The sequence below is a fragment of the Notolabrus celidotus genome, chromosome 19, assembly GCF_009762535.1.
Source record: "Notolabrus celidotus isolate fNotCel1 chromosome 19, fNotCel1.pri, whole genome shotgun sequence".
Taxonomy (NCBI): domain Eukaryota; kingdom Metazoa; phylum Chordata; class Actinopteri; order Labriformes; family Labridae; genus Notolabrus; species Notolabrus celidotus.
The window spans coordinates 26,319,601-26,332,915 of NC_048290.1; the positions used below are offsets into that span (position 1 = coordinate 26,319,601).

Genomic DNA, 13,315 nt, shown 5'->3' on the forward strand with positions numbered 1-13,315 from the left:
TACCTCTTTCTTAAGCTACACTATGTGTCCCCTTTAATCAGTCAGTGGTTTCTTTTCATTTTAGTGCAGTATAGGTCTCCAAATATTCTTGCAGTGCGTAATCCATCATTGTGAAAATATACTTGCAATGTGACATCGAATAAATATGGTGCAAGAATCATTTTCGTGTGCCCAGAGTCAGCTGACATGGGCCTCGTGAAAGGCTACCCTAGCCCCTAAAAGAACCAGTGTTGTAGTCGAGTCACCAAACCTAGAGTCTGAGTCAAGTCTGAGTCACCGCTGTGCATTGCAGATACAGTAAATGTGCACCGCTCATCTTCTAATGTGGAGACTGATCGCTTCTGCTGCACTGGGATCACAGCGAGAGTGAAGTAAACTCAAGAATACCATCAGACCCAGGAGTTGATTCAGTTGCTAACAATAACGTAATCAACAGTCCAAGTAGGCAAACATTAGCATCTCACTTCCTTTTTTTGGTGCATCCTGGACAGATATATTTTAAAGTTTAGAGTTTTCTATGTGTTTTCCTCAATGGTTCATTATATATTGCACATGTTGCACTGCTCTCACTTACATTTGCTGGAAAATCTTTGAACGCAAAGATTTGTGAAATCTGTTTTTGCATCCTGGCCAGAGCTTTTGCTAAACCAGATGACATGTGGAAGAGTATACATGTGAACACAGGTGTCAGTTCTTGCACCAAACTGAAACAAATTACGAGGGCCATTTCAATCAGGAGAGACACAATTTGAAGATTAAAGGTTATTTATTACAACTTAATGAATAATGAAACTTGACAAAAATCTTTGGCGTAAGGACTCTATGGGGATAATTTAGTGAGCGTAGGATGTGTGAATTTGGCAGCAGAAGAAATCCCCCTAGAGTCCAGACTCTGGTGGTGGTGGTTGATGAATTCTAGAAATTGAAGACTTGCAGAGACCAGGTGGAGATGGGGAGGTGGAGGGGTGTGCACCATAAATGCAAGAAGAAATTAGCTGGAGAGAGAGACACATTTAAAAAGACAGCAGAAAGTAGATAGGCTGACTATAAGGGCGTGCCACTGAGATATTGGATGATGGCCGCCGCTGATTAATCAATGACAGCTCCAGAGCATGCAGCTGGAAGCAGGTGAGCTATTGAACGAGGGAGAGGAGAGTTAAACAACTGCTGTGATTGCTTTCTAGTCTTCCTGTCTGAACTTTCACTAGAGCTACATGTAATAAGAAAACTAACAAGATGATACAACAGCCTTTATCCAAAAATAAGTCAGGGTCCTCCTCTCCATCCTCCGAGTCCTAACACTGTAAAAGCTCAAGTCAGGGTCCAAGTCATCAATTGCTGAGTTCAGATGGATTCACAAGTCAAGAGTCCTTAAAATGAAGACTTGAGTCGGACTTGAGCCTGAGTCCTGGACTCCATTATTTCAGCACTGAATACGATACAAATACAAAGATATTTGAGGGAAATTTCAATAAAGTTCTGTCAGCATGTAGAATGTATTTCTTTATTGTTCTTTCGTAAAATATTTGCAGAGGAGATTTTTTGTAAACTTTATACACGTGTTTTTAAGCTTGAAGTCGTTATGCTAAGCTTCTCCATATGTTAGGGCAAAGGCTGTTGATCAACAGAATATCTTAGTAATATTTTTTACATTTACAATGAACAAATCATTTGTGTGTGTAGAGATATAAACCGAAGCAGAATACCTACAACAACACTTTTCCTTTACATCAGCATGTTTGGGAATAATGCTTTAAAAAGGATCCATGGTGATCACAACACAAATACGAATTCTATGATTCAAAGTGTATATCTGAAATGTGAACCAGCATGCAGTATTACTATAGTGCTGTTTTCTCTGAGTTGAATCACATGATGTGAGGGTAGCTTTTTGTCCTTCATCCTGTTTTTTACAGCATCTATCTTTGTCCTCACTGGAGGAGCTGTCCATGGTCCTGACTGCTCCAGACATTACACAGCACTGAGCAGCAGCAGCTTTTTTTTTTTTTAATGGTGGGACCATCCCTGCTCTGACTCCATTTGCGGTTCTCCAATCAAATAAGTGCAGAAAAATAAAGCTGTTTTTATGCACACACATAAACTGCAGTTGTCATATTAAACCAGTGAGCTATAACTGAGAAGAATATCTCTCTTAAAAATATCATAATGCTGCAGTGAGCTTGACAAAAGCCTCAGTGCTGATCTTAATACAACCTGTTAAGAAACACAAACAGGACACTTTGTTTTTTCTTAGAGTTGAGATGAAGTTAAAAGATAGCTTTTGCATAGAAGCAAAGTTTGACCAACAAAATCTCTTTCACAAACCTCAGTCATACTTTCAAATTGAGCTTTTTATAAGGGACGAGTCACTGCAACAAATTAAACATGTTGCAGAGACAATTCAATATTTATATCTGTATGCATTCCACATTAAACCATAATTTATCTCCTCTGAATATACACATGGTTTATGTCTAGTACTCTACCGGTGCTCCAACTGGAGTCAGCACATGTCGTTAGTGTCTTTCCAAGTGGAACAAAGTGTTTCCACTGTGACGTCTGATTAATGGCAATCCCCTTGGGAGCTGAGGGGGAACAGCAGTATTCCACTACCCACAAGAATCCCATTTACGGTCAGCAGTAGCCGTAGTAGAAATCTCTGCAGCCATGCTTTCATCTTTCATCTCTTCTCCAATATAACTCCTCTGTTCTTTACTCAAACAGTACATTGCAAAAGTCCATATTACCCGTATGATCCACCACCTGTATCTCTAAATGAAGCTAATCCAAAATCCTGTCAATGTAATTTTCTGTTGGCAAGACTTGAACGTTCTAATTAATATCCATTAATGGCTGTTTTATTCTGAATTGGCACATCCACAATTCTAAAGCATCAACACTTCCTAAAATAAATTTGAAACCTGTATCACTGTGAAATAGAGCATGTCCATGATTTTAAGCCTTTACTGCCAAATACAGACATGGAGAGAAGTACATTTGCAATAATTAAACAAAGCTGGATGTGCTCTGTAATGAAGAGAGAGACTTATTTCAAGATTGTTACCATTCATACTTAACCCAATTTGGGTCTGTATGAATAAATGTCAGTTCATCCAGTGAGTACTTCAAATTAAATCATTTCCAATTACTCTCTGCTGAGCTCTTCATCGTAAGGTAACCTAGTGGGAAATACTCCCAACTAAATAGACATTTTATACACCGACGTCTCGTTGGCCCAGTCTGAATAACTTCCTGGTCCGGTTAGGACAAGAGCAATCAGATGAGTCGGAAAACATGACGCAGCAGCTTTTCCCAGTCTGGCTGAGGCAGTGACGCATGATAGTACAATAACCAGAAGCATTGCCTAAATCTTATATGTCGTAATGGTGTTATTTATGGTAGAGTTCAGCCTCTGCTCTTCATCATACCCTTAACACAGTGATGCTTCTTCTGGTATGAAACTGTACAGATTGCTTCAGCTACAGACATGCTTCATACAGACTATACTCATGAAGGATCCACTCACCAACCAGGTGACTGGGAAACATTTAAAGAACAGAGAGTGCTAAAGTTTTATTTCACAGTAGAATTTGTACATAAAACTAAATATTTTTTCTGATTACACAATAAATCATAATATTGCTCAAAACATTGTGAAGCTCTTAGGGCACGTTCTGGTGTTGCCTCTTTTCTATTGTCTGAAGAACTGCTGCTCAGTGTGGTCATCTGACAACTTGATCTTGTCCCAAATACCAACTCACCTCTTTGGCTTCTCACTGAGACACTTCATCCTTTCAAAGTTGCATTATGTTTGGTAATGATAAGACAAGGGCCATGATAAAACATTGGTATTTGATACCTTCAGTATGAGATGGGTTGCATCTGATGTAGGTAGAATCTAATTGAGGATTAAACATCTTATTGAGGCTTAAAAATGGTTGGTACATCTAACCCAGTGCTAAACTTTTCATCTTTATCAGAAGACCCAAAGCACCAATTATATTCCAGCCAAATATACTTTATATTTTTTGTAAAGGCGAGAAGGCTTACAGAAGCACAAATCAAGTGTTTATAAATATTATAAAAAGTGTAAGGATGTCATACAGAGTATACAGGTAGTTGTATCAGGCATAAAGTTTTATCATTACATGCACTTTTTTTTTTTTACATCTACCACACTAGTCAGAGAGACTTATAATGTGACATTACTCATCAGCTTGAAGCTTCATATTACATTGCTAGGGTGTGCCTTAAATAATAAAAACATTTTTTAAGCAGGGTTGTATGAGATACTTGTCAAAAAGAAGTTAATTATCCACAAGAGATTCCAGGTGGCTGAGCCCCCTTTTAGGGTTGCCAACTTTGTCACTACTAAATAAGGGACAGGTGCACGGTGCCATGGTGGTGTGAGCATGATGTGTGAATTCAGCGTATATTCATATTAGGATTCATCTGGAAATGCAGAAAGTGTGTATATTCCCTTTAATCCTTACTGTATCATTATGTAACCTCATATGAATGAACCCCAAAGAAACCACAATTTGGCTCTTTGCATCAAAAAAACAGGCAGAAGAAAAATTAAATGCAAAAGTGGACTATGACTCACCAAAAGTACTTTTTCCATGGATACTTTTTGCTGCTGTTGACTGACTCAAGCAGTCTTTTGTCCTTTTGCACAGCCAGAGTTTTTTGCAGGACTTGGCGCATTTGCGCTGTATACAACTGATGCACGTGAGGGGGCCTGTGATTGGATGACAGGCGGTGTGATTTGCACATGATCTACCACTGCCATTTTATCTGATGTAGGATCTGTAGAGTGCAGTCTGCAGTATTTACAAGAGTTAATGGTCAATATGCGGGACAATTGAGGTCCCGTATGAAACAAACCAATTTATTCCAATACATGGGATGTCCCAGCTAATAAGGGACAGTTGGCAACCCTAGCCCCTTTGTTGAGAAACAGCAAGGACAACAGGCACAGACGCTAGGCTGTCAACCACTGCAGACGTCAATTTCACCCCTGAATTTAGCTAATATCTAGAAAGTCCAAGCTAAACATTGGCAGTGTAAGAACACTCAGACATCTTATTTTGCACTATTTGCGCACTGGGGGTGGTAAAATTGACCCTGATTGCAGTGGTTGATAGCCTAGCTTACATGCTGGTCCTCTGCCTGGTTTCCCAACAAAGATGCTAAGCTGACTAGGATTCCTTGTGGGTAATACATAATAAATTAATGGTTCTGAATTTTGTGGGGAACTTTATGGGTTCAATTTTAAATATACCTTCCTTTAAATCAAACCTACAGCAGATGCTCTGTGGACAGTAGCCTCTCTATATGCTGCTCCATCAACGTAGCTAAGCCAGTGCCTCATTCGCTTTGTTGCTGAGAATGTGAGAACAAGCCTGATGTGTACAACATGGATCTAGTCTCTGTGATGTCACCTATGGTCTCTGAAGAGGGGTTTTGAAGCCAAATGATAGCGGTCCCCATATTGGAAATGCTGACCCAACCTCCCCTCCAGTCAGAGATCGGCACAAGTCACTTTTTGCAATTCCAAGTCTCAACTCTTTGACCGTTAGCACAAGTCAATTCACAAGTGTCTGAGGGGATAGATCAAGTTAAGTCTCTAATAGTTTAAAACATAATAATAGTCATAAAATAGAGGGATTTCTTCGATCGAAAGTATAACAACCCGTTTATTTTACGTTATATTTTGATATATATTTCTACACATATTGATACAAAGAAGATTACCAGAAGCCTCTCAGATCCCAGGCTCAAATCACTTTAGAAGCTCCACAGTGAGCACAGCAGATTTAGGGGCCAGCAGCTAAATTAGTGGGTTAGAGGAGGGACTGATAACCAGGGTGGTGATTGAATGGAAAGTACACGGATGAGTGTGTGGCTGTGTGTTGGAGGAGTCAGTGATAGATAGAGAGCAAAGACAGAAGAGAAAAGAAGAGAGAAGTTGTCAAACTGAATTAATCATTAGTGGTGTTGAGGTCTCTTCTCCCAGCCTGTCCACTCTCTCTCCACGCACATATGGATCCCCAATTTCACAACCACGCAGAAATTCACACACACACATGCTCAGGCCACACTTTCACTCAAACACAGATCTGCACAGATGTCCTCAGAGTGCTGTTAATCCCCTGTTTAGTTATTTTTCCTTGAGAGAACATCTAATTAACATATCTTTTATATATTCGAAGCAGATTTTCATGTTTATTTGCACATATTGAGGATAAAATTGGCACAGGATTGGTGTGTGTGTCCCCTGGCTTTGCAGTGCAGCACTGTGTTTACACGATGTTATGGAGTGTTAAGCAGAGCTGTGAATGTGTGATTCACTGGAAGTGGGAGGAAGCGGAGAAGCCGACATCATTCCTGAGGCCCATAAAAAGAAGCCTTTAAAAGGTCACTCTTCCTCCCTTTCTTTCTTTAGATTTATTCTTTTATCAACTTCAAGCAGCCTCAACTGAACTCTAAACTTTCTTTTTTCCCAACCTGACTTTCTCTACCTCCCTAAAATTTCAACCAACCCTTCTAACCCTTCTTCCTGTTATCCTCACATCCCCTCTAGCCCCCCCACTGCACTTCCTTATGGTGTCAAATACAAGGCCATGTCCTGGGGTGTCTGCACAGTGAAAGGCCCCAGCTGGAACCTCTTGGCGTGCCATGTCTCCATAATTACCAGACAATGGCAGGAGAAGCGGATCATTTCTGGCTGCTACTGTAGCTAGGTGTGGTTCAGTGCACTATCGGCTCTGTAGTCTGTAGTGATGGGATGCGGCGGCAGTGTTACACAATAAGAGCAGCAAGTGAACTCACTCACCAGTCTCTGTGTCTCCCTGTCCTTGTCTGTTCTCGATCTGTGTCTCGGTTTGATTGTGTTCTCCTGCGACAGCCCTGGCTGTCTCTCTGCCTGCACATAAAGAGATGGATGAACCTGACTGGCCCTTCACTCTGTCCGTTGCACCCCCCTCTTCCTCCTCTCTACTCAGATTTATTGGTTTCTGATTTTCTTAACCTCTGAGCTGCTATTTTTTTCATGTGCACAGTCTAATATGGATGGCTTGAATTCATCTTTCACAATTTATATGCTGCAGCTTATTCATGCAGAAAAAAGCAACACAGACAGCTGTCTTTTTGGAGCTTGAGTGCATCTATGCACATATTAGGAAGGCATCTCAACTGCATCCTCTTTTGGAGACTGCTAATCTACATATTTTTTTATTGTAGGGCAATATTTTTAGATCAATAAGACGTGTTGCTGTTTGTTTGAAGACAAAATTGAGGAGAGAGAAAGCCCGGCTGCTCATATTAATTACTCATTCATATGTTATAGTTAGAATGCTGAGTATGGCAATCAACAGTATGAGCTCAGCGCACTAGTATGGAGTGGTATTATATGCCAGGATATGACCAGTCACAGTGAGATCACTCTTGAATGCTCAGAGCTGTGATAGGAGGAGAGCATTGCCCTAGTTTGAGTCTGGCGTAATTATGTAATGCTTGAGTACCTGCAGCACCAGCGGCATGACAACTTCTGAATGTGAATTCGAGCTGTGGAGAGTGCAGACGGGAAGTGCACACCTCTTTTTCAATCCTTTTTACGTGGTGTGCAACTTAATCTTGAGCTGGCATTATGCACTCATTTTCCTTATTTAGCATTCAGCTTCCTTTCTCCATCCTTTCATCTTCTGTTTGTTTTTACCTGAATATTCCTCCCTCATACCTTTCCCTCCATCTCAGTTTCCTTCCTCTAACCTCCCATCCCTCTCTATTCTTATCTCTGTCTTCCTGTTCCCCCCTATTTTTCACCTCACCCTCCATTCCTAATGCTACATACCAAATGGAGGGTGACAGTATGCAGCTGTGGGTTTTGTCCTCCAGACAGCATCTTAAGGAAGAGCTTAGCCCCGCACACACATGCATACAGAAGGAGGGAGGGACCGGCACTAACCTGAGTCTTTCATCTGTCGCTTATATAATAGTTTTAAGATGGAGTTACGCTGTGTTGCTTGCATACATGATGCAGAGACAGAAAAGTCCTCGCAAAGAGGAAGATGACGTATAAGAATATTAACACACTCTTTCTTTCCCCTCGTTCTTCAGAAAGCAAAGCTCCATGCTGCCTTGCAGGAGAAAACCCGTCTGAGCCTTGAGCTGATCAACCATCACCTGAAGGCATCCGAGTATGACCAGGTACCAGGGGACCCACACATGCAGCACATCAGCATGCATAGCAAAGACACACAGAATGGTGATCAGTGGTCAACCAGACCATGATCAATGGAGCAATCTAATGTATTTTGTACTACTGGTGATGTAGGAGCCTCACAGCACGAGCGTAATGTCTTTCAAATGGCTGTTAGATAATTTGATTGGTGAAATCTGTCTCTGCAGATCAATACACCTGCAGCCTTGTTATCTACATCACATAATCCCCTTTATATTGCTCTTTACACACACATGTGGTATTCATCCTGTGTATTCTCTCTGTACATGCACCACATTACTAAGTGTGCTTTTCTGTGATCGTGTCATTATTGGCACAGTCAGCCAGAGTCTCCCACTTCACACACACACACACACACACACACACATAAACACGCATATGAGGCAGTCTGTGATGGTAGGCGATTAGCTACTCTGGCGCTAATAGTGATTCTCACAGAGGGGGCAGATTTGACACGTGTCCAGGGACTCAGCTCGAAGCTTTTTGCTCCAGTGTGCCACACACACACACAAAAAAAGATGCCATCTGTGCACCAACAAGGTGGGTACTAGGGATGAAGAGGAAGGGGGGCAAAAGTGTGGCAGATCCTGTCAGATATACAGTGTGAAGAAGTGTGACAGGCTTGTGAGGGGCGATCATGGCAGAGACACAGGGGGCATGTAGTGGACTGTGCACAGAGGGAGGACTAAGTGGTTAAAGCGGGAAAAGACAGACTGACAGAGCCTGGGGGCAACAGTGATGGGTAAGTCCCTGAAAATGTTGTATTGGTTACACTTTGTGGTTTCTGCTATCAAAAAGTAACTGACCACTAACTGAGTCACTGCACAATGAAAGTAATGAGTTATTTGGTAAAGTAACTGTTGCGTTACTTCTTTTTGCTTCAATACTCATATTAATGTACCCTGCCTCTCGTCTCACCTGTACTTTGCTCATTAGTTCTTTGAAAGCAGCAGACTCAACAGATGATATGGAGAGCATGTCTGCAATAAAGTAACTTCCAGTCAATGTTTTTAGTCCTCCGTGGCTTACAGATTGTGGAGCTGGCAGTGATTTAAATCAACCCATGGCTGTTTGGATGGAGTGGCTTCTCCTTGGTTTGCTGAGCTAATGTGAGCTAACATGAGGGTCGCCAGAGTTTGCAACGCCGGGCTCTCTGACAACTAGCTTAGGAGAAGCGTGTTGTTTGGATAGGTGCTTCATGAGATTAGAATTCTTAGCCTTGGCGGTGTTCAAAGTTTCCCTTCCTGCACTTTTTCATTCCTATCTTTTACCCCAAGAAAGAAAATGTAATGCTGGTATTTCAAAGACAGAGAGCTTACGCCTTTATAATCATCATGCATTGTGTGTGTTTACTGCACGAGATATACTTTCTCCCAGAAAGCTACAGTGCTGACTTAGGCGTAACCTCGCTGGATGATTTAGGTGTAGTTGTTGGCTATTTGACGTAAAGTAACAAATCCATTTAAAACTCTGTAATGTGACAGAGTTATTGAATTTAAAAAGAAACCAGTTACTACAATTACTAGTGGAGTTACAGTAACAAGTTACTTATTGGTGTGTGACTCATAAAGGGTGATTTATACTTCTGTGTCTCCCCTATGCAGCACGGGCTGACAAGGACATGAGCACCACATTCTTCTGCGTTGATGTGTCCGTGATAGGCAGCAATTCTCTGCTCAAACGCTTGAGGGCAGTGTGGTCTCTCTGAAAGCCGGTCACCTGCTTCCGGCCCCGCTACGAACTCTGGCTGTTTTCGAAACCGCCTACTATACTAGCAGTACGTACTGATTTGGCCAAAATTCAGTATGTAGTATGTGAACAAGAGCAAAATCTGCAGTGTGCCAAATCAGGGTTTCCACTCTATTCCAGAGATCATTTTCCAGGACATTTCAAGGACATTTTCAGTGATGATCAAGCTGGTGATGACAGTCAAAATTTAGTTTCTAATTTAGTTCCTAAGTAGTCTAATATGTTCCTCTCAGTGGAAGTCTACATTGAAAGACGTGAAGTCTATGGCTATCCATGAAATCATCTCTTACATGCTTAAAAATTATGGCAAATTGATTATAGAATAATGCAACCACAGATGGACAGCACTTCATTAGTGCAACCAAGAAACAATGATGGGCAACTCTCATCTCAGCTTTCTCTTTTCTCAAAAATTATAAAATGAGCTAAGTAAAAAACAAAAGAGCCAGCAAAGGACTCTGGAAGCTGCCTTACTGAAATAAATAAATAATAATAATCAGAGGATCAGTGCATAAATTGACCTAAATAGAACTGAGTGACAAAAATGGCCACAAGTGTTGAATGGGGATGTGTTTTTTTTTAACCTTCCAGCACGCAGTCATGCTGGAATAATTTTCCAGGACAATCTGTGATTTTCCAGGACATTTGACTTTTTCTCCCATTTTCCAGGTGTTTTCCAGTCTCTGTGACAGCCTCTGTTTGCTTTTCCACAGTGATTCAGAGCGTGTTATGTTAACTGGAGATGAAACACACGGACCATGTGTGGCCGATGTGCGGGATCCCTGAAGTGCTGTAAATGCGGGAAACACAATGCCGCTGAGTGGACCAATCACAGGGCTTATGGTCCGCGTTGATTCTACTCGTAGTTACATCTTGGGGGAGGTGCACATCAGCTCCGTGCGTAGACCTCTGTGTAGGTACGGGAGCTACACGGACCCCCGGTGTAGGCTTCGCTGTCGATTCAACGCAGAAGTATAAAGGCTGATTTATACCTACGCCGAGGCCTACGCACGGATCTGACGTGCACCTCCTCCAAAATGTAACTCCCCGTAGAGCCGACGCGGACCGCAAGCTCTGTGATTGGTCCGCTCGGCGGCTTTGTCTTTCCCGCATTTACAGCACTTCCGGGATCCCGGACATCGGCCGCACATCGGCTGTGTGATCATGTCTGTATGATAAACAGCAACATGTATCAGCTGTAGATTAACATAACACGCTCTGAAACTCTGTGGAAAAGTAAACAGAGATCGTAGCGGGACCGGAAGCAGGCGACCGACTATCAGAGAGACCACACTGCCCTCAGGCGTTTCGGCGGAGAATAGCTGTGCGACACCATAGACTGTAAATAAAAACACGGACACACCGACGCACAAGTATGTGGTGCTCATGTCTGCGTCAGCCCCTGCTGCGTAGGGGAGACGCAGAAGTATAGATCAGCCTTGAATCAGGCTTAACTCTGGTGGGCATCGAAATCTTCAACAGGAAAAGTAAAATCAAAAGATATCCTCTGATACCAAAATAACATTTGACATACTGTAAATATTAATGAAAGGCAAATACACATCTTCCCTAATGTGATCTGCAAAATAACATATTTCTGAGTTATCATTCATAATGTTGAGGAGGTGTGTGGTGATATGTGTATATGCAGAGATTATCCTCTCTGTTGATTGTTTAACATTTTCTCACAAACGTATCATTGGTTTGGTGTGACGCTCCCTGTCAGCAGTCCACATGTCAGAACTAATAGAAAACATACAGAGACTACATGATATATTTGTGTGTATCTGCTGTTCTCACTCTGCCTGCAAAAGACATAAACATATCGTATGCATTGTTATGAGACCCCTAAGGGACTTAACAGGACAGTTAGCTGAATAGCAGGCAGGAAGAAGTGCAACTTCAGCAGCAAACCAACAAAATCCTGCACCCTCCTGCAGGTAGTTCTTTTCTGCATGTTTGTGTGGTTTTGACTGCTTTGTTTTTACTCACCGGCACTCTCTCTCTCTCTCTTTATCTTTGTTGATTGTCCAGTCTTACATGTGGTTTTTGTTTAAGGGTTTAAACTGTTCTAATATATTTAATCATGATCAGTGTCTTTGAGTATCAAGATAAACACTTTAACACAAAACCTATTGTTGTTATTGCTAATGTCATTTTAGTGTGCCTTATTAAAAATCATGCTAACAGTTGTAATGTGATTATAGCTCAGATGGTGAGAGCGTAAGACTCCAGCACCAGTCATAAATTCCTCAATATGAATGAGCTAATTTCCTTTGCAACAGTCTAGTTTTATGCACTTTGCAGAAGGGAGCTTATCTTTTCTGCGCTCATCAATTTAGTTAATTAATGAGATGACTGGTGTATGGCTGAGGGACGATTCTGCTCGATCCTACGAGGCCACCTTTAGAGGAACCAGCTTAGCTCGGGGCCTCTGACTGATGAAGAAGGGAGAGGCAGAACACTCCAGTCAGCAGCTCTGTCTCATCAAGACTAAACGGAAATGTGCTGATTAATTTTTCTTCCGACTGTGAACTCCAGATCAACCCTCCAGTCAAAAACATGAAGAAAAAAAAAGCTCTATTCATAAAGTAAAAGTAGGTCTGCTGCAAGAACAAACCTCATAAAAATTGCATGCTTGTTTTGTCTTTTTAAAAAAACAGAATAATGGGCACATTTTGAGCCTCTTCAAGTGAACCAGAGGAATTAAAGTGTACTTTTTCACTGTGTTTTGTTTGTCTGTTTGCCTGTTACTTTTTTTCACAGCTTTTATATCCACGTTGTTAATAATCCTCTTAACCTCCTTTTGCTCTTTTAATTTTCATGTCCTCCCCTCCTCTGCATCTGGACTCTTTCTGCTCATTTAGGTGCAATCAGACTATGACCAGCTGAGACAAACGTTTGCTGTAGTGAGCCAGGAGAGGGACGTGGCCCAGCAGCAGAGGAGCCAGCTCCAAGGCAAAGTAGAGAACCTGGAACAGGTTCTAAAGGTGAGGTGTCCATCTGTTAATGCTTGCTTTTATACCACATTGTTTCACACAAGTCTCACTTTTATGTCAGGGTTCTCACCACCATCCTCTGGATGTATTCCTCTGTGTCTTGAAAATGCATTTTAAATTCCTTAAGAGACACAACGGTACATATATTTCAAAACAAGTTTTCAAATTTGATGAAACTTGTTTGTGAAATGCAGAATACCTACATTAAGATTCTGTCCCAAAATTCTCACCTACTAACAGCAGTAGGTTTTCCTTCTGAATGCACAGTGACAGTTTAAATGTTGAAAAAAGTTTGGAGTTAAAGGCCGTGTGGTGAGCTCCA

The 13,315-nt window shown here is 41.6% G+C and overlaps 1 protein-coding gene across 6 annotated transcripts in view; it reads left to right on the plus strand.

The window, feature by feature from the left end:
• LOC117831625 (RIMS-binding protein 2-like) overlaps positions 1 to 13,315 on the plus strand; it is a 96,027-nt gene that overhangs the window by 44,230 nt on the left and 38,482 nt on the right. For all 6 annotated transcript variants that reach the window (XM_034710394.1, XM_034710398.1, XM_034710397.1 and 3 more), the window contains exons 4-5: positions 8,122 to 8,211; positions 12,862 to 12,984. In XM_034710394.1, the coding sequence (XP_034566285.1) occupies positions 8,122 to 8,211; positions 12,862 to 12,984 (213 nt within the window). The remainder of the gene's footprint in view (positions 1 to 8,121; positions 8,212 to 12,861; positions 12,985 to 13,315) is intronic.